The following is a 22,797-nucleotide window of genomic DNA, read 5'->3' on the forward strand; positions in this document are numbered from 1 at the left end:
CAACTAATTAATATTCAAAATATTTAATCAAAACTAATTAATTACCTAAGTATTAGCCACTGCACTCGACACATGTTTTGTATCACGTGTAGAAGACACAACTTCCATATCAAGTGCTTCTCCAGGTGCAAATTGTCAATCGAAGTCGTTCATCTGATACTCCAGTACATAGGGATGTCTATCAGTCGGCGCGACATCCTCGGGTTCTTCTCCCCCACCGTATTCTACTTCCTCAGGTTCATCGCCAATGTCGTCTATGTACTGCCAATCATCACCGTCGAAAAGTTCAAAAAGTTCCATATCAAATTTTAAGAGTTTAGGTAGGTTTTTGTTTTGTTTTTTAACCAAGGAGAGGGTTTTATAATTGTGAGAAGAGGTGAAAATGACTGAACTGCGCGGCTTTGGAGCTGTTTATATAGAAGTAGCACGCGGTGTTCTGAAAACCGCGTGGGCTTGGGCCTGTCAGTTGGGCTTTAGTGGCGCGGTTTTGGCAAAACCGCGTAGTTGCTTGGTGAAATTTTGATGTTACTCTTAAAATTGCTTAGTGTTTTTTTGGTTTGGTGTTTTTTTTGTTCAAAATTTTGGTGTTTTTTTGGTAGCTCTCCTAAAGATGCTATTAGCACATAGTTGTTTGGGCTGTATGTAAGCAACAACCACCTTATCTAACTATTTAAGTATCTAGAACTTGATTTGAATAAATGTTTTAAAACGTGGAAGCACGACGCGAGGCTTTTGGCTAGCCCTTGATGCGAGGCGTAAGCCTCAAGCGCAAGACATTTTTTAAATTCTGAAACATTGCTAGCTATTATGCAGGTATAAAGATCCAAGTTGTATAATTAAAAGTCAAACGAATTACACTAACTGATACCCAATTACAGACAACAAATTTTTTATAAATTTGAGATAATACTCATAATTTAATATGGTTAAGAGTATATATATATTCTTTATTAAATACGAAAAGATAAACAATTGAAACACTGGAAAATTTCAAAAGATGGGTTAGATTGGTCACTTATTTTTTAAAAAAAAGTTAATCCTCCTCAACATATGTTTGCAATTGCCCTATCTGGAGGAGGTATAAAGAGATTACATGACTCGTTACTAGAAGGTAGAAATGCTAACAGAATTGCACACTTATTAGACGTATATCTACTGGAGGAGGTATAAAGAGATTACATGACTCGTTACTAGAAGGTAGAAATGCTAACAGAATTGCACACTTATTAGACGTATATCTACATTTACATTTTATATACAAACAACAGTTCAAGACAGTTCGAACCTTTCAACACCTGTCGATTAACGACCCCTTCAAATATACTATACACTTCTGTTTCGTGAAAATGATGGCAGCAAACAAGATGGGAAGTGAAAGAAGTATCCAATTTTCTAAAAAGTTTCCTGTGGCTTTAGGAAGTTGTAATACTCCAGCTGGATCATCTCTCCTCCGCTCTCCGGATTGAACTCACACCTATAAAAGCTGCAATGATCCACATTGCGTGCTATTAACACATGATTTTTTTGGCTTAAAAGAGGGGGTGGGGGGAAATAATAAGAAAGCCACAAGGGTGATAGAAGAAACATATTGGTTTTCTAACAAGACGGATTTGGAAGATTAAGTGAACACAAGGTGATCTGTGGAAAAAAAAATGAAGTATGCTTACCTTCCATCCAAACCAAGAATCACAATGGTGTTCTTCTGATGTCCGAAAGCAACGATGTACTGGGATCCTTCATGCAGGCGGAACTGAGCAACTGACCACTCTGAACTAAAATACTTCGGCAGTACCCCTGCAAAACGAGCAAAGAGACGTTAATACTAAATCAACCACTCCATCGAAAAGGCTAAGTTTTTTGGAACAAATATTCTTAGTAGTCTAAACCGACATGCAGCCGGAAATAAATATGGGTCCTCCATTAATCATTTTTTTCTTATCATATTCATCATAAAACTAGGAAGTGAAGTAATACAAATTCTGTATGTAGCATCAAAACTACTTTTGCGGCTCCATGATTTCTCAATCGCATTTTTCACAAGGTTAAAAGTTAGCTTTTTTCCTATTAAGGACACCACTAAACAATCATTCCACATATTGCGACCTTGTTCTATAATAATTGGGGGAACATCAGCATATTCATCTACAAGGATAGGGGGAAATGAGGGCAGGACATTTGAGCAATCAAAAGTAATCGAGCTCTTGAAGAGAGAACTCCACACCCCGCTTTGATGCATTTGATTACCCACTCTAACTGTAGGGAGAGAGGGATCCTCCCCAAGCAAATGCAATCATGGCGAACGAAGAAACGAAAAATAAAGATAATTTACATTTACACAACACAAACTAGCAGAGGGAGAGATATCAAAGGAGGAAAACGGTGCAACTCCATTGAGCACTGAAGACGGATGCTGGTTTTAACTAAAAATTGTAAGAATATTGGACAAAAGAGATAAGATTGGGCCAGGAAAACTTGTAAGAAAATTAGTTGGAAGTATGTTTGCAATGCACTGGCTAGTGTTCTTGGTGTCCAAGTCAGAGGGCCTCCCTTTAAATACTCAGGTCTTCCTCTAGTTTCTTCTAGACTAAGTATAAGATATCGACTCCCTCTTGTGAAAAAATAACTGGTAATATTACAAATTGGACTTATGCAATTTGAGCCATGCAGACAGATTTCAACTAATCTACTCCATTTTATCCTCATTTCACTCGTATTGGGCCAGGACATTTATACTTCCAAGGGGGTTCTATTGAAGGTATCAAAGATTTGTATCAAGTTTCTTTGGAATCAAAGATGCATCAGGCATGCAGGGAGAATATTCTATACAGTAAACAAGGAGGGCTTGGTATTATTAATCCAGTTATTTGGAGTGAAATTGTGTCTATGTTAATGGAGAAGAAGTTTGGAGATAAAGAGGATACGGCCTTAATAGATTTGGCCTTGTATCACTTCTATATATAGATATGAAAATCAGCGATTACAATAATAGAAACTGCCTAAAATATTTGGGATGGGTGCGCTGCCCCCGAACCCTCCCAGTGGGCCTAGGCCCACCACACAACTAAAGTAGAATTATGGGACATCTTCCGCGTGGCGTAAATATGCTTTACACACTGTCAAAAGTACTTCACAACCCATCATACAGGGAATCCCTCTGGGTCAAAAATCTTAAGCAAATTGGTTCAATTGCCATGTTTTATTTACACACTGTCTCCCACAAGGCCACAGGGATATAATAACAATTGGCTTATCTAACCATACAGACCTCTAACCAAGTGACCACAAGAATGAACACTTTCAGAACTTATTCTCCACTGCCAGTGTCAATATTTCACCACATAATTTTCAAAACGAAAATTAAAAAAGCCATGAAGGGAGATCTTCTGATCTTCTCAAACCCATATGACTCTTAAACTAAACAGAACATGCATAGATGATAGCCTCAATGAATAAACTTCAAACATATTTTAAAAATTAAAACATTGATAAGAGGATATTTAACACTGGTCATCTTAGCAAGATGATGTCCAGCCATACTCACTTGAACAAATAAAAAGACATGCATAACATATAGCAATCCCTGTTGCAGTTCTTGTGCCAAAGTAAAGAATATCACCTTTAATAAAGGACAAAGATAGACTTGCAGAGATATTGGATTCAGATGAACTGTGTGGCTTCTCATTCCTTTCCATTGCTGAATTAACCTTGAGGCCAAAGACATGAACTGTGCCCTTGTCACTTGAGACTGCGAGCCACTGTGCAGTGGGAGAGAAAGCCAGACTGTAAATCTCTGCTCTATCTGCACCCCTTCGTACCTAAATTGAATATCCAAATAATTGCACTGTCAATCATAGGTAGTGACTAACATATCTGTAAGTCTGTCTAAACTTGTGTGAGAGCTTAGAAAACAATAAGTTTTACACAAAATATAATGCAGGCTGAAGAATCATTCTCGAACAGTAATACAAGAAACTGGAATATAACAATTTTGAAAATTGAGAAAATGAAAAAGAATAAAATAAGATAAAAAAAAGGCATCAAATTTCAACGACTACAGAAAATGGAAATATTTTAACAAAAAACTGCAAAACCCACCACTAGAGGAGGTAGCAAATTCATGTTTTCTCACCAAGTAGACGTTTTAGCATTTTCTTGCAAACCCACTATGTGATATACCTCATTTTTTTTTTTATATATTTCTGTGTCAGAAACTTTGTATCCGTATTCACACGTATCTGTGTCAATGTAACTTAGGAGCACAAGTACCATGGCTACCGTAAAGAGTTTCTAGGTAATACCGTAAAGAGCACAATGTAACTTTGACTCTAATCCTGAAAGGTGGATATATCTTAATACACTTCCACAACAGGTCAACATAATTCATAGGCTTAACTTGAACTTGCATATATGATTGCTCTGCATTTTATCTTAATTTTTCTTTTCGAGTTTCAACTACATCCTAGCAGACCAAACCAAGGAAGCATCTCTTTGAGGAAATGAATGTCTGAACTCAAGAATAAGACTTGACATTGCAATAATGATGTGAAAGGTGGATTTAGAAAGCCTGTGATGATTAGTGTAACATTCCCCATTACAGCATTGGTTTTGGGAAAAATTATATAGTCAGAGGTGTACGCTTCGCTGACATGCCAAGGTGTCAAAGCTACCAGATGAGAACACCTAAGCTCCTCGACTATGGCTCAGCATTAAGGATTTTGAAACAATCTTAAGAATATATAAAATGAAGAAAATTTGCCTCCACTATAAGAAAGATAAATGTTTAGAGCTTCTTTTTGGAGTAGGCACAGACCAAATATCCATGAATCGTAGAATGTTGTGGCTCGTCACAGGGCTAGGCTTCCCTATGAAATATAATTATCTTGTGTTGATGTCTAGGTAAAAGTCCAAGAGAGTATAAGTCTGATCATTAAAAAATTTCTTGGCGCTTAGGTACATGGCAGAGGAAAATTTAACAAAGGGAAGAACTGTGAGCATCTCATGCTCCCAATTGTTTCCCTTTTTCTTTTCTCTAACCGGCTAAGTGACCTACCAATTACAGATGCCCACGAGGGTTCTATGGTGATTTACCAAAGGGTATTAAATATGTTTCTATATCTTCGGAGAAAGTTTGCTTACTGAAGAAACAGAAAAGCCTTGGCCTGTGGCAGCATTGAAGATATAAATAGATACTCCTCAAAAAAATGGTATGAGACACAAAGCTGGGGATGCCTATGAAGATCAGTATATAAGCCAAAGTAATTACTGCTTATGGATACATTTCATGATTTTCAGCAAAATGGAATGCATCTCTTTATCTATGCTATCAATATCGGTTATATCGGCCGATTAATCACCGATTAATCGCGTATCGCTTGTAACCCAATTAGTTTTTACCGATTTTTAAACTTTTCTCACTTAACCGATTTAATCACCGAATTGACCCATTAATCGGCCAAAATTACCGATTTCTCACTAAACTGAGAAAAAAAATTATTGAAAATATCGGTTCCCCACTAAAAAAAATACGTAAAATTAACAAATTGGATTCTTAAATCGTATTAATAATAATGGAACCTAATAAACACACAAAGCTAAGAGTTTACTGATTTTATCCTCTTAAAAAATGTTAAATATACAAATTATTCCTTTAAATATTTAACATAATTGTTGTGTTTGGCATCTATGTAGTATTCTAAAATTGAGTTGGTTAAATATGATTATGAGAATTTGATTTTTTTGTTGTATTTCGGATAACTATTTAGAAATATCTTGTATGATTATATTATTATATATTTTAAAAGTGTTAAATATATACATCCGATATAACCGATTAAATTGCTGATTAATCGCATATCGCTCCTCGACCGATTAGTTTCAAAAACCGACTTTAAATGCTTAGCTCTTTATACACTATTGCCCAATTCATATCTTAAAACAAGCATTGTAGTTTTCCAAGAAAGAGGATGAAAACACAAGGGCACTGAAAAAGCACCTCTAGCACTGGCTTTCTAGCTAAGAATTTTAGAATGGAGCGCATTCAAATTCTTGAATCTGCATTTACGGAAAAACGAGCTACAGTCTTAATCTATATCATCAAAATTTTACTCAACTACTAAGAGGAAAGCTCTGCTTCATTGACCTATATCACCGATTATGAATACATATTGCATGTCCAATCAAGCTATGTTTTAGCTTGATCATCACATACATATCTCATGTCAGATCAACCAAGCTTAATGTGCTACTTTTAATTCAAAAGGAACTCTAGTTTTAGCTCTATGATCAACACAGACACCTTACATTTATCCACTCGACTATGTCTCGAACCATGCAAGCATGATTTGTTGATCAAGGATTCAACAATGATGGGAACAAAATGGTAAACATAACCATGTTGCTCAAATATAGCACATGTTAGAAACAACTCTGCATATTATCAGCTCTAACAAGTGATGGATTAACAACGCTTCAATTCTGAAAAAACTAAAATGCCACAATTCACATTCACCCAAATTCAGAGAATGGAAAAAATAAAATTGAAAACTTAGAGAGAGTTTTGAGCACATGTCAAAGGAGCTATGAAACAAAGCACTTAGCATGAAATAGTCCAAAAACAGTACAGTTATGATTAATAACGTATGCATAAAATTTCAATCCATACCTCTTGCAATAGTGTTCCATCCAATGTATTGAATATCCTAACAAGAGTCCCCTTACTACTACAAGTAGCAACAATCTGCCCATCCTGCGTAAGCGCAAAACACGCAATCCTCGAATCATGAGCAACAATAAACTTCGTCCGCTTCGAACCATAATGCTCAACTCTAACTTGCCCCTTTTGCAACCCAGGACAAACAAGTACAAACGAACCCGACCCTTGAGAAACCTCGCAAAGTCCTTTAGGATTCAATCTAGTCTCGATTTGATGCAATAGCTTCAAATCAGCAAAATTATACACCATAATCTTGTGTTCAAGTACAACAACCACTCTATCTCTTCGCAATCTAACCGCCTTAACATCCGATCGAAACGAAAGTTCCCCTATACATCTGTTTTGATGATCATCCCATATCATAACTTTGTTAAGTGGATATTGAAGATTAAGTCCACCACCACCACCACCACCAACTATAGCTAATATATTACATCTAAATAACATTTCGACAACACCAATACCACCACCACGACCGAAATCTCTACGAAATATTTCACGAAATGGATCACAGTTAAATATACGGAAACCATTATCTGTTCCAACTGCAAAACATCCATGATCTTGATTAAATGAAAGATGTAATAAAGAAGGATATGAAGATACCTCTAAATGAGAACTTGGGTCATTCGGGTTTGGGTTTTCCACGTAGGAAATGAGTGTGAAATTGGGTTGGGCAGATTCTTCTTCTTCGGGTTCGGGTTCATGGATGTTGTTGTGGTCAGAAAAAGGTGGTGAGTCATTCTGTGGAAGGGGAAGGAGGATATTGGGAGGTGGGGAAATGGGATTTGAGGTTTGGTCTTGAATTTGCCATGGTGGTGAAGAAGATGGTGAACAGGTGGTCAGTGCAGCCATGGAAGGGTATAAATGGAATTTGGATAAATGTTTAGTCCTTTTTTTTTTTCGTTGTGTCAGCAAATGTTAGATTTTGGAGATTTATCCTCAACTTCCTCGCAAGGGCCAAGGGGGCATTTTAATAAAAATAAAATGTCCTAGATTTTTTTTTTATCGATAAGTGAGTTTTAACTTTCGTAAAATTCCGTACAATTCCTTGGTAGTAGGGCGGATAACGGGTCGGGTTCGGGTCGGATATGGTTACATCCGAATCTGAACCAAAATAGTTTGACAATATCTTAATCCGAATCTAAATAAAACCAAAACCTTCAACTCAAATCTAACCCAAACCCAAACCGAACCCGATCGGATAACACTAAAAATTAAAAAAAAAACCCAAAAATTATATCCGAATCGAATCCGACATACCCAAATTTGAACCCAACCCGAATAAATAAACAGATATGAAAATTGACCCGAACCCGAACTATTCGAATTCAAATCGAGTCGGATTTGGATCAAACCCGACCCGATTCCCTCCCTAATCCCAAATCCCCCTGACAAATTATGGACATAGATCGATGTTTTAAATGCAAGGGGCACATGCACTCTCTGTGCATCACTATTCACTCTCATCAAGATGCCAAGTATACATTCTTTTTATCTCTACTAGTAGTATCTCCTATAACTAACATGGACTCTTAAATTCATCCCGGTATTTTTCTTACACATAATACCCCGAAATGAATAATTAAATCAAGCACCTAAATACTATTAAGAATGACTATTTGGTCTTTTTACATCCATGTAAATTCGTAGTACCGATATTGTCCTTCAATTAAAATGTTGCTTAACACTATTTAATAGGAGTAATCGGTCATTTCATGTGGTGGTTAATTAAAAAACCAAATTCACGCCGTTTTGAATTGTACGCCCACACAATAAATGCTCACTTAATATTAATTACGTGTCTTTAATTAACATAAATCCACAGAGTCCTTTCTCTTTCCGCCCCCCTCTCAATCTCTTTCCATCTCCCACTTTCTTTTACTAAAAGTAAAAGATAACTAAAAAAAAAAAAAAAAAAAAAATCATATTTTCTCTTGCTTTTGAAGTTTAATTTGTCCAAGGGTTTTGCTTTTAATTCAACATCAATGATTATTCTCCTGAGAAAATGCTAGTTTGATGCTCAATTCGATCCTTGAGAGGTTTTGAGTTTTGTGAGGTTTCATTGTTGGGGTTTGGTTTTTTCATGTTTTGGTCAGTGGGTTTTCCTGAATTTCAATTCTTGAAAATTCAATACCTAATTTTCATCTATTTGTTTCATTGAAACCCCAAGCTTTCTGAAAATTGGAACAATGTAATGGCTCGTCGTGTATTGACCCCCGCCCTTGGGCTATTCTGAAATGGAAAAATAACATATACTTCCATCTTTTACAATAAGTCTTCCTTAGTTATCTATCAAATAAATCCGCATTATGCATGCAACTGCAATCAAATATTGTGCCATTAGAGCAAGTCCAATGGAGGACTGCTATAATGGGACGCTAAAAAGTGTCACATAGGCCTTTTAGCAGGCCCAACCAAATTTGGCATCCCAAGCTCCAAAAACCATTCCAACGACACTTTTTAGCAGCTATTAAGTTTGGGAGACAGACGGCTGAAACTCTGTCGTCCGTATGTTAAGTTGTAACGGACGGCAGAAACTCTGCCGTCTATCTAGTCCAGACATCCCAACTGCTAGAAACGGCTAGTTTTTTTGAAATTACAAATTTATAGCAACTATTTCACACAACTCTCTCACTATTTGCTCCCTAATTCTCATAAAATTTCTATCTACTCCAACTACAACAATCACTACTCCAGTACAACAATGGATCCAAATGAACATGCAACCACATTAAAAGGAAAGAAATCTACAAGGTCCACCAATTTTTCATTTCAAGAAGACGAGGCTCTTTGCAAAGCATGGATATATGTTAATGAAGATCCAATTGTTGGTGCGGGGCAACGACTCACACATTATTGAGAGAGAATATTAGAGAAATTTCGAGAGAGAGTTGGCGAAAACAACAAGAGAAGCAACGATTTGGTGTCCACTCGATTTGGAGACATCCAAAAATCTTGTAATCGGTAGGCGGGAATTATCTCCTCTTCGGAGAGGACTGCAAGAAGTGGCACAACAATCCAAAATCGGTTGGCCGAGGCAAAAACAATATATATGTTGGCTCATAACACACACTTTCAATTTGAGCATTGTTGGGTCCTCCTCAATGATAGCTGATAAGAGCCCAAAACTGTAGTTTTAACCCTGTAACAGTCATACTTTTAGACCAATTATGTGAGTAATAATTAAGAGTTAACACTGATTACGTGTTTTTATGCATTTCAGGCTTCAAAGTCCATTATGTGCAGAAATGTGCCACTTTAGCGAGATAAAGGAACAAAGGTCGGTTACTAAGGAGTTCCGTGATTAAAGGCCAAGATTCAAGAAGACAAAGCCTTTCTGAAGCCCGGTCAAAAGCTGAAAAGTCGACGCGGGTAGAAACAAAGACACAAAGTCGTGAGAACTTCCGGAAGGTCAGATCTTTGGACTCAGACCTCGGAATGGGGCCTACCTTATGTCAAAACGACCGGCTCAAAAAGAGCTTTCCAATGGTCTAAGCCTTGACCCAATCAGAGGAGCAAAAGTGGACGAAAAGTCTGTTGAAGCCAACTACAGCTGAAGAGGCCTTTTTAGACTGAAAGAATTGGGTTTTGGGCCTGATTCTCTGGCCCAAAACATGGCTCCAAGCCCATGCACGATTTTTGGATCTGAACATATAAAAACAAAAGCTTAGCTCTTTGTTAATGGTAGTTAGTTAGACCTAAAACTATAGATAATTATAGATCTAGTTTTCATGTAATAAAATTAAGTTTAGTTTAAATTAAATTCTTGTTTTAGATTAAACTCTTAGAATCATTATTCTTAATTAGTTTGATTAATAAAATAGCTAGTTTGTCAATTTCGATTCTTGTCATTTATAATTGTGTAGATCTAAATTCCCTTACTATGTAGATAGCTAGACCTAGATTAGTTAGATTATTAATTTAGTATTTGATTCATTGTTTTATTATTCATTAGATTAATAAAATAGTGTTCTCCATAATCTAGTTTCATTTCCATTAATTGTTTAATTTCAATTCGTAGATTTAATTATTTGTCATTATTAGTTAAATTCAATTATTGCATTAGTAGTTTTGAATTGAGTTTAAATAAGCAAAGTTTCAATCTTTATATCATGTCTTGTTTGAATTCCATTGGGAATGATAGCGTGATGATTCTCGGCTAAACCTCCATTGAGGGGGTTGAGAAGCCTTGATGAAAGCTTGATTCCGATTATCGTAGAGTCGTCGTAATTTCCTTTCCACTCTAGAAACGATTAGTTCACCATGAGAATGGGTGTAATCGTTTATATGCTAGTTATGAATTGGTAGAAATGCCATGTGTAATTAGGGATTAGGAGTAACCCAGTTATTCACAAGAAGCATTCAGATTATTACGACGATTCGTCGTTAGTAGGGTTAAGTCGAAGTTAAGGTGGAATCAATCCCCTCTAACTCCTTATCATAGAATCAACGTAGCATTCCCATAGTTGTTCTAATAGTCGACTAGTTGCATCTTGTGGGTAGTTGCATCGTAGTCTAGTTGCCATTTCGTAAATCTCTCATTAGACTTTTAGAGTAGATTACTTATCGTGTAGAGAACACAAAGATGCGGAAGGACTAGGAGTGGAACGAATCATCTACTCCACTATATCTCATAGGATTGACAGTAGAATCTTTGATAAAATATAGACACATAAGATAGTTTTAGTTTACTTACGTTTTGAGTTTCATCGTTCATTTCGTAGGTAAATTATCAATTTTATGTTTTATCAAATGGCGCCCGCCATCTTAGTTTCACTTTTCGCATTGTTTTCGTGAGTAGTATAACAACTCTTCTTAAAGTCCCATTTCACCCACCCACCCTTGTTTGATTCATACCGTGGGTTGTCCGTTTCAAGATTGAAAAGTTCAAGCGAAAAAATACACGGAGCTTAACCCAAGCCTCTAAGCGGCGCACCTCGCCCATAAACTGGAACCTTGAGCGACCGCCCCATCTCGAAAACCCGCCCCTAAAACACTGTAACTTGGAGTTACACGGAGCGCGACCGCGCCGTAAGCGAGCGCACCCGCGCCCTGAGCTGACTTTTGCCGAATTTCCACAGGTTTGATTCGAACTTTGATTTTTCAAGTTTTTCAGTGTCTAACTAGTTATATACACTGAACACGCGTAAACAAGACGCTATTCATAAGCGAAACAAGGACGCAATCAGGTATTCCTTTCTTCCGCACCTCACATCTCCTGTTAGAGGTTTATACTAGTATATCAGAATTGTTTGGAGTGTTGATGTGTTTAGCTAAATTTGGTTTAGCCTTGTATGAGATTAAGGTCTGGTCGAACAAAAACACCAAACGTAATCACACAACAACGTCAACAAACAATTCTATCTAGTATACCACCCACTACACCTCTAGCTACTATTTCACACACACCACCTGACACAATGCCCGACGAAGGAGAGACTCCTCTCTCAGACTTTTATAAAGCCTTGAGCGATAGCCCCAAATCTTGCATCGTTCTTCTAGAGTAATCTGGGGATTTCGAATCCCCCAAATATTTTTAATTTGTTACCCGTTTTTCACGGTTTAGACCATGAAAAACCTTATTAGCACATGCGTAGGATTGAACAAGTCCTAACAACATTCCACCATCCTATGGTTGGTGCAAAACAAATTAAACTCAGGGTATTCCCTTTCACCTTAGCCGATAAGGCGGCGTCTTGGTTAACTGCCCAAACGCCTAATTCTGTGGACTCGTGGGCTAAACTTGTTCAGCTGTTTATGGAACATTTTTACCCACCCCTAAAGATGGATGAGATGCTTTCCAAGATTCATTTTTTTCGACAAAATCCTCATGAATCATTTTTTGAGGCTTGGAATCGTTTCACCGATCTCCTTATAGAGTGTCCACATCATAATTTAGCGAAAGACACATTAGTTCGTGCCTTTTTCAAAGGACTTCTACACCACCATAAAGAAGTCCTAGACATAATGAATGGGGATAGTTTTCTAAGTAAAGGAGCCTCGGAGGCTTATAAATTTTAGAGGATCAAACTAAAGTTTTAAATAACAACTGGGGGTAGTGACGATATCCACCGCCCGCTTAGTTCATCAAATCTGATTAAGGCCGCCGGTAAGTTTGAAATTAAACACGATCCCGAAGCTTAAAACTCTAATCGAATCACTCACAAAAAGGTAGAGGCCATTTCTGTTCAACAAAAGCCTATCCCCGTCATGAATGTAAATTCAAATCCATGTAGTTTCTGTTGGAGCCCTCAGCATCCCGACTCCCACTGTCCTATAGCCTATGAACATGCTTGTTCCATTAATAGTGAACCTAACGCCCCTTGGAGACGAAATCCCAACTTCGGTTGGAGAAATAACCAACACGTCACACCTCCAGGGTACAATAATCAATATGTTAGGCCAACGCACAGTTTTAACCAAGCTCCACCACGACAAGGATTGTGGTCGGGTAATTTTAATAATTATAACAACCAAGTGCAACCTCGACAAGGTCAAGCACAAGGTCAAGGTAGTTATAATAATTATAATGCTAATAGAGGTATCGTTAGGTAAATAATAATTATCAAAATCCACCCATAAATAATTCACGTGAAATAGTTCCAGTCACACCACCCGTGACTACTACACCCACACAATCGGATCGTCTTGACACCTTCATACAAGTGAGTCAAAAACTTTTCCAAACCATGGCTCAATCTAACCAACAGCTTCTACAATCCGTTAATAATTTAAGCCAACAGTTGGCCCAAGATAAAGCCCAACCCAAAGGTGTGTTGCCAGGTCACGCAATACCTAATTCTAAAACAACAAACACAGCCTTTGAGGTAATCGATAATACTAGTAATGAATATAAAAATGTAAGTGAGCTAAATGCCATCACCACTCTCCGTTTTGGCAGAGTGGTTGATAACAAGTAACTATGCCTATAGTTACCCCACCAGTAGCCCCTACACCTGCTATTTTACTAGATACCGAAATAGAAACTGAAGAGCCTACCACTGTAGAGGTACCAGTTACAACACAACCTAAGAAACAGAAAGCCATGGTTAAACATCCAGGTGATACCATTGTTAAATATAGACAGAAACCACCGTTTCCACAAAAATTAGCCATGTTAACTAGGGATACAAATTATTAGGAGATTAGGGACGTTCTCAAGAATCTAACTATAAACCTTCCCTTCCTCGAAGCTATTAAAAAGCTACCACACCATGCTAAGTTTCTTAAGGAGTTGTGTACTACTAGGCGTAAGATAAATATACCAAAAGACGCCTTTTTAACAGAACAATTCCCAACTCTATCTGAACATAATAGAATTGTTAAGTACAAGGACCCTGGCCGTCCTACTGTACAATGCACTTTAGGAGATTCCTATACGACGACCGCGTTATTAGACCTGGGGGTTAGTGTTAACTTACTCCTGTTTTATTTGTATAAACAAATAGGTCTAGACGAGATGCAACCCACTAAAATGACGTTGCAATTAGCTGATCGGTCTATTAAGTATCCTAAGGGTGTGGTCGAAAATGTGCTGGTAAAAGTTCAGGATTTTTACTATCCAGCTGATTTTGTCATCCTCGATACAGAAGTCGCTAACGACTCTGTCCCGATCATCTTAGGGCGTCCTTTCCTGGCAACTGCCAATACGCTCATAAATTGCCGCGATGGTTCGATGTCCATGTCTTTTGGCCATCTTGCTGTTGAAGTAAATGTTTTTAAAACAAAGACACATTTACCAGATTCGTCTATGGATGGAGAGGTTAGCATGATCGAGAGCTTTGCTCGAGATTATTTCAACAACACGTTCCCTGATAATCATATGCCCAAATTTCTTTCCTTTGGAAGTTCAGACTCCAACATTTTCATCCCTACACTAGTCGATACACATATTATGGATGAGGATGGCATAGATGACTTTCTCAAAAATATAGAGGACTATCATAGTAACGTGGATATGACCAATCTAGATGAGGAATTCGATGAGTTTCTTAGAGCAGGTGATGATTCACCCTATCAAGAACTACTTTGCACAACAGTCACCTCGACTCCCCTCCTTCCACCCTTTCAAAGGAATCTCGAGTTTGCACTCGATCCTTTTGTTTCTTCTGTGATTCATAATTTTTTAAATCCACCTAGTAAACAAATACTTCAGAAGAACCAAGCATTTGACACCTTCATTTTCAGACTTGAAACAGTCCCTACCTACACCATGAATGAGTTTTGTGCTAAACCCACATCCTCATTGTTTACATGCTTTCCTTTTACAACTTATCCATATCCACCATATTCTCCACAACCATTCACTTTTCCACACTTATTCACTAGAACACCCTCTCATTCAAAAATGAAAAAGAATGTGCATGCTAGGTTACGTTATAGGGTTATCTGACTTCGTTTTCATTTCACTAGGTTGCGTCATAGGAAATCTTGGTGCTTGATTGTATTTGGATATGTTTTCTGTGATATTTATTTATGGAATGATCCACAACTATTTCGGTTGTTGATATATGATAAACTGCATGTTCATACATATGTTAGATAAAGTCTCGAAAGTATCCGAATATAAATGCCTCAATTTGTTGTGTTTTGGCATTCCTTTCATTTCCAGATATTGGTGAGTGCACCATTAAGGTAACCGGCCCTCCCTATGGAGTGTGTGGCTGTAAGTACCGGATCCTAAGTTCACGCGTTTAACATAATTCACGTTTTCCACTCTTGCATGTTTTCTCGGATTTTTAGTCATGTTTCTCTATGGGGTGAATTATGTCTTTTTTGTTTATTGTTTTTCATTATAAAAGTAAAAATTTATATATATATATATATATATATTATATATATATATATATATAAACATAGTAATTTAGGAAGTCTCGGGAATCTGACTTTAAAAGACCCACTGCTAAAAAACAAATTTTCTAAGCTTTATTGTAAAAAATTTGTTTGGGGGTGGAGTGTTCGTGTTTTCATCCTAGAATCTTTTATGTCCCATTAGAGTTGCTTAGGCCGTTTAATTGTATTTCGATCCGGGTTGACATAATCTATGAATTTAGAGTTCAGTCGTTCGCATAACGTACGTCATACACGCACTTCGAGGTATTTTCCACTATCTTATATGTCATCTACGGTCGGAATAGAGTGTTTTATGGATCATTGGATTGGAAATTCTCTCTTGATCATTTCCATATCTCATTCGCAAAAATCGGACCGTAACCGGCGGCAATTTTAGTTTGAAGTTTATATAAAAATCGAAAAATTCAAAAATTTCGAATTGGGCTTGGGCCAAACCCACAAGATCGGTAGTAGGCAAGACCCGTCTTTACCTTTGCCCCAACAGTCGCGTTCATCCTTCCAAATCGCCATTAACGACCACCAAAGCTCCAAACCTAAAAAAAATAAATAAAAAAATAAAAAGAAACCTAATTAAACCCACACCCACATTCAAATCAACTTCAAATCTTCTATAAATCCTTCCACCACCACCTCCACTAAGTAGAAAAAAGCCAAAAACCACCGAAAATTTAAAAAATTGTGAACTGTCGCGCCACCACCACTGTTTGTTTCAGTCGGTCAACTCAAATTCCAACACCACATCCCATTTAAACCCCCACTACATTCCAAACACTAAAATGGCTCAACAACGTCGAATTTTGCCGGAGCAAGCATTTACTGGTGACCACTTCGCGCCGTTTTACGGTGACGAAATGATCAGTAGAGACTGGAATAGCTTGTGGTACTCGACCGAAGCCTTTTCTCACGAAGACTTAGTCCGACGGTTCTACAACACAAGGGAGTTGGAGGGGACTAAAATTTTTGTTATGGTGGCGAAGAGGAGGAAGGAAGTAACTACTGGGTTGTTGGCTGAGATTCTAGGCATTCCGCCTAGAATCCATCTCGATGTCACGTTACAAGAGTCCTAATATAATGGGGTAGAGCCGTTTGATGCACGCGGATTAGTTATCGAAGGGAACTACAATGCGAGATCGCATTGTGTTCGCCAGGCATCCCTCAGAACCAACCAGCTGGCTGCAACTCAGTGGATTGGTCGGAACATCCTGGGGAAGGAGAAGGTCAGCGACATCGGTCTGAACTGCCTCCACATTTTATGGATACTCCAGAGCGGCACGAAGTTCTCAGATCTTGGAGTTTTGCTTAGCATGATTAGGGGAGTAGGGAAGGCTGTTGCACCTCTCCCTGTGTTGATAACCAAGATCATGCTGAAGTTGAGAGCAGCTCCGACGTCTGATAGGTCTTACATCACCCTACACCGAAATCCTCGCATCTATAAGGATTGTGTCCAACGAGTTTGGAGGTTGCCTGAGAATAGGGTAGAGGACGAGGAGGATGGTGGAAATGAGAATGCCGAGGAGGATGGGGGAAATGAGAATGCCTCGGAGGATGAAAAGGACTTGACTTGTTTTGATGCGGATGCCTTGGAGAGGTGTTGGTCAGATGCAGAACGCATGGCCGTAATTCATCGTGGCATGCGTTCACTCAACACTATCTGCGAAGACCTCCGGACTTGACAGGCTACTATCCATCATAATTTTGAGATCCGATCCTAGCGGGAGGACGAGTGGTGGGAACAGATGAGGGCCGAGCTAGAAGCTCAGCGCCAATTCCGGGCCGACATGCTTGCACGATTCCCACCTCACGGGGATTTTCCTTCTGAGGACACACCATCGAGGCACGAGCGTCGTCGCTGAAAGACGAATGGGGCTGGCCCATCGGGAGCTCAGGAGCCATCTCCTTAGCGTGTGCCCTCCGCTACCAGTACCGAAGTGGTTAGGGATAGTATAGTTTGATATATATATATATATATATATATATATATATATATATATATATATATATATATATATATATATATATATATTTTTTTTTTTTTTAATTTGTAGTTTCATTATTGTTATTTATTTTAATGTAAGTTAAATTCGTAATTTGAATTTTGTAGTGAAATGTACTTCGAATGAAATTTTTAATATAATGCGGTTATTTTCATTGTGCATGGTTGTTTCATATTGATCCCACCTTCCCAAATTGTTTGGGGGTGGTGTTATCTATTCCAAAGATGATTTTTATATGACCCTCGCTTTTAGAATTTATTATGAGTCAAGGTGAAAATATAGCCGATTAGGCATATCTATGAATAAGTATCATGGTAGGATGAAATCTCGATTAAATAGGTAGATTCTATCCTAAATTCAACCTAAAAGATACTAGGTTTGTTTTAGAATCAAGGAAATGAGTTGTTTCCGTTTTCGGGTTTGGAAATTTTAGGATTTCTAAACTGCCAGTAAAACTTTTTGGCAACTTCCGATCCGTTTTAGCAATTTTAAACCTATATAAACTTCATTCATTCTACACTCACAACCCACACTACACCTAACTTCCATCACTTACCTTTCACTCCCACGATTCCCACGTTTCGTCTCATTTTCTGATTTTCAACACCTCGGGCGGCGCTCCTGTGAGGAGGCGACTTGCGCTACCGTGACTTTTTCAGAATTTTTGTCGAGGCGCTTTTCAAGGTGAGTGGCGACCGCGCCAAACATTGGAATTCTAATAACTTCAGAGCTTTTCGCACCCGGACTTCCGTGGACGGAAAAATTCCAGGTTTTTCGTGGGTTGTTCCGGATCATTCGCAGCTATTTCGAGAGCATAATTTTGAGATGACATCTCCTACATTGATACCGAATAGTCTTTTGAAGATTTGTTCCAAAGCACTACTTACGGTGCTTGCTTTTTTGCTGGCAATCACATACGTAAAGGCCGGGAACCGCTTTTATGGTAAAGACTGATGCACTTTATTCTCCAACACTAGCATCTTATTTTATGATAACCGCATTTTCTTTGAGAGACGGATGGAGAACAAGTGTTCTCCATCAACATTGATAATGAACCAATGGAAATTACCGTGTTCTTGCTAGCATTTGTTCTTGGACTTGCTATGCCCATTTGAAATACAAGACCCATGGTGTTATTGGGTAGATAATATGTATGTCTACACTTATGAGTTTTGCATGAGTCCTATATGGCGGGCATTTTCGTGATCGAGGACCAAGGGAATATAACGTCGCCTTTGGTAGCCCTCGGTCCATGAACATAGGAAACTGTTATGTTTTGGATCATGCTAAATATTTAGGGGAATGGCGATTTTCTTACGTGAATGATGCCACTTGCGGCGTCTTCCTTGCTTTAGCCACGGGGACGTATGTGTCATGACCTTCCCGAACCTTGATGTCTAGTTTAGCTCGATCCCATAGCATGAGGCATAAGTACCTTCTTATGCTGTTCTAATTCCGTATTATGCTATGTTTCTTTCCTATTTTTTGTACACGTTTCACGGATTGGATTACAGTCGACACTATAAGACCCACAAATAGTATTATTCGATCTTTCCGTGCAATGACTTGGCAAGGGTGGAGGATACAACCTCATCAGGTTGCACCCTACACCCCGTCAGACCAAGTGGCACTTAATAGGTTAGCAATAATAGATGATAAATGGCGGGAAGCCTGGCAAATTATCATGGCATGGCAGGACGCGAAGGAACCTCACTTCTTTATAGAAGAAGATGATGAGCAGGATGATGAATAAGCGGGAGATAAGATAAGTTTTAATTCTAGTTAGTGTTTGCTTATGTCCCAAGCAATTTCATTCTTTTAACCCCATAATGGGTAGAACTCGTATAGAGTTGCGTCAGTTTTTATTTCCTATATTAGTATGTTCTAACCTTGTTTTGCAGATGTTCCTAAATTTCACGCGATTCAATGGTATTTTTCCAACCCTCTTTATTTAAAATGTTTTGAGGACAAAGCATGCTTCTTGTTTGGGGGGGGGGGGGCATAGAAACACGTGTAATTAAGGCATCTGTTAGGATATAGATAGATATAATATGCATTTGTTTTCTAGTTAAAATTTAAAAAAATTCAAAAATATAAATAAATAAGTTATGCTATACATTTAGGAATATTGGTATTGTTTTCTTTCTCTATGCTCTTAATAATCTAGAAGTCTCACGTAGCTTTTGCATTAGAATAATTTTTAGAAACTTAGGTTAATATGTAGGTAATAATCTTTGCATCTATCTATAAATATATTACATGAGTATCTATGATTGTTAGCGATGAGTTTTCAAATCTAGGCTAGAGTACTTATTCTACAAATCCTGTGAGAATATAGCCTAAAGCCTTATATGAGCGAAACATTTGAGAAATGACACAAGGGAGAAGTAAAATCCGGATAGAGATATCACACGTCCACTTGCTTGATCACTAAACCATATCCTAAGCGAGAATTTAGGCCCTCTTTGGATCGATATAGTCAGAAATTCAAACCTATGAATTATTTTCCGCTAGTCGCCCCTCTGAGCCTTTCTTTAGCCTTTCATAGACCACAAATCCTTTACCCTGTACAAAACAAAATAAAAAAATAATTCAACCTACCCAATTTAGATAAGTCTGAGAATAGAATGAGGAAGAAAGAAGAAGAGAAAAACCTGTGTAAACAAAATTTAGTTAATTGCTTCAGAAAATAAAGAAAAGAAGTTTCCATCCAAAAAAAAGAAAAATAAAAATAGAAATAAAATAAAAAACTCAAAAAAAAAATAAAATAAAAGGAGTCAAAAGCCAAAGAAAAAGAAAAAAATATGGGTAAGGATGGAAACAAAGTGTAGAAGCAAAAGTAAATAACAAGGTTTTCTCTAGTTACATAATATGAAGACTCTATTATCTCAGACTTGTCCTTTTTGAATATCCATTTCCTTCCTTCTTAAACCATCTCCTAATCCCCGCAACACCTAATAAAGACCTCTAGCTCAATTAGGAATAGGTTAGTGTGATAGTAAGTGGCAGATGTGTGATAACCGTAAAAATAATAGAATCCTAAATATTAATGTTAACAACACTAATACGAAATCCTACCGTTCTTACGTTTAAATCAATTCTTCTTACTCTCAAAACATAATCATGCAATATAATGAGTAAGGATTCGTCCACTCTTAACTCTCTAGACTTAAACAAATTCAACTAATCAAACCCAAAAGGAACAATGGTGAGAGTAATGATTTGATGTGAAATTTCTATACTACCATTCCCAACACAAGAACAATAATAACAATAAGACATAATTAAATTAAACTGAAATTAAAACTAATTTAGAACTAAGATTGTGAATAACTAATTATGAATTTAAGACAAGTAAATCTAAATAAGAATTTAAGCAATAATCTAAATTGAAATGAAGAAAGAATACTTTATTCTAAAAACTAAAATATGATTCTAAACTAACTAATTGAATGAATGTAAAAAAACTAGATCTAGATCTAAAAACTAATCTAGATCTATCTTTTTCTAACCCTAAACTCCATTAACATTAGCTTCCTAACCTAACTACCATTAACAAATAGTCAAGCTTTTGTTTTTATACTTTCAGATCCAAAAATCGTACATGGGCTTGGAGCCATGTTTTAGGCCGGAAAATTGGGCCCAAAACCCAATTTCTTTAGTCTAAAATGGGCTCTTCAGCTATAGTTGGTTTCGACAGATGTTTCGTCCACTTCTGCTCTTCTGATTGGGCCAAGGCTTGGACCATTGGAAAGGTCTTTTCGAGCCGGTCGTTTTGACATAAGGTAGGCCCAATTGCGAGGTCTGAGTCCAAAGATATGGTCTTCGGAAGTTCTCACGACTTTTGTGCACTATTTACGCCGCGTGGACTTTGACTTTTCAGCTTTTGACCGGGCTTTACAAAGGCTTTGTCTTCTTGAAAATTGGCCTTTAATCACAGAACTCCTTAGCAACCGACCTTTGCTCCTTTATCTCGCTAAAGTGGCACATTTTCGCACATAATGGACTTTGAAGCCCGAAATGCATAAAAACACGTAATCAATATTAACTCTTACTTATTATTCACATAATTGGTCTAAAAGTACGATTGTTAAGGGGTTAAAACTACAGTTTTGGGCTCTTATCAAACCACACCCAAACAGCATTTTGCTTGTCCTCAAGCAAAGATGAGAAATTAGAATAAGTGACAAAAAATGGAGTTCTATCTACTCTCGTTTCGCTGAGTGCGATTGCATTGACCATATGCAACAAGGCCTTAAACCACTATGAATTCCCTAGTGGACGAGTTATAACCTCGTGAGAGTTTTCCAGTGAAAGTACTCACAAACTTCATCTATACTACAACGACTAAGAAATAAAACTATTGTTTCATTATTTATGTCTCAATTACCTATACATCTTACTAGCAATGAATACAGAATAATCATGTCGAAACCTAAGCTAATATATGCATAATAATCAATCATCTACGAATAAACATATATACAATGAGTAATGCTATGAAATGCAGTAACAGGTCTGTTTCTGAAACTTTGGAATAGCGTCCTTAAGTAGGTTCTCACATAAATGTCAAGACAAAAATCAGTCTGATTTTTCCACTCAAGTTTTGCTACTCCAGTGTGCAGTGGGCATACTTTACCTTACAAATCTCAATGACACACAAGGAAGCCGAAGTTGATCAAACACATCTACCACTTACTATCTTACTAACCTATTCCTAATTGAGCTAGAGGTCTTTATTAGGTGTTGCGGGGATTAGGAGATGGTTTAAGAAGGAAGAAAATGGATATTCAAAAGGGACAAGTCTGAGATAATAGAGTCTGCATATTATGTAACTAGAGAAAACCTTGTTATTTACTTTTGCTTCTACACTTTGTTTCTATCCTTAGCCATATATTTTTTTTTCTTTTTCTTTGGCTTTTAACTCCTTTTATTCTATTTTTTTGGAGTTTATATTTTATTTCTATTTTTCTTTTTCTTTTCTTTGGATGGAAACTTCTTTTCTTTATTTTCTGAAGCAATTAACTAACTTTTTGTTTTACACGAGGTTTTTCTCTTCTTCTTTCTTCCTTATTCTATTCTCAGACTTATCTAAATTGGGTAGGTTGAATTTTTTTATTTTGTTTTTTTTTGTAATAGGGTAAAGGATTTGTGGTTTATGAAAGGGCTAATGAAAGGCTCAGTGGGGCGACTAGCGGAAAATATACTTAGGTCAGAATTTCTAGCTATATCGAT

General features: G+C 37.4%; 1 protein-coding gene and 1 pseudogene across 1 annotated transcript; both read right to left on the reverse strand.

The window, feature by feature from the left end:
• Nucleotides 1-988: 988 nt before the first annotated feature.
• LOC147498985 (autophagy-related protein 18a-like) lies at nucleotides 989-7,651 on the reverse strand. The gene is made up of 5 exons (XM_086560803.1): nucleotides 6,662-7,651; nucleotides 3,617-3,815; nucleotides 1,668-1,794; nucleotides 1,157-1,483; nucleotides 989-1,069 (listed from the first exon to the last, which is right to left on the reverse strand). The coding sequence occupies exons 1-4, from the start codon at nucleotides 7,565-7,567 to the stop codon at nucleotides 1,393-1,395; spliced, it is 1,323 nt and encodes a 440-aa protein (XP_086416929.1). The 5' UTR covers nucleotides 7,568-7,651; the 3' UTR covers nucleotides 989-1,069; nucleotides 1,157-1,392.
• A 4,867-nt stretch (nucleotides 7,652-12,518) lies between these two features.
• On the reverse strand, nucleotides 12,519-12,612 carry LOC147498986 (small nucleolar RNA R71; annotated as a pseudogene).
• Nucleotides 12,613-22,797: the final 10,185 nt, after the last annotated feature.

Source organism: Coptis chinensis, chromosome 5 (assembly GCF_015680905.1).
Source record: "Coptis chinensis isolate HL-2020 chromosome 5, ASM1568090v1, whole genome shotgun sequence".
In the NCBI taxonomy this organism is placed as follows: domain Eukaryota; kingdom Viridiplantae; phylum Streptophyta; class Magnoliopsida; order Ranunculales; family Ranunculaceae; genus Coptis; species Coptis chinensis.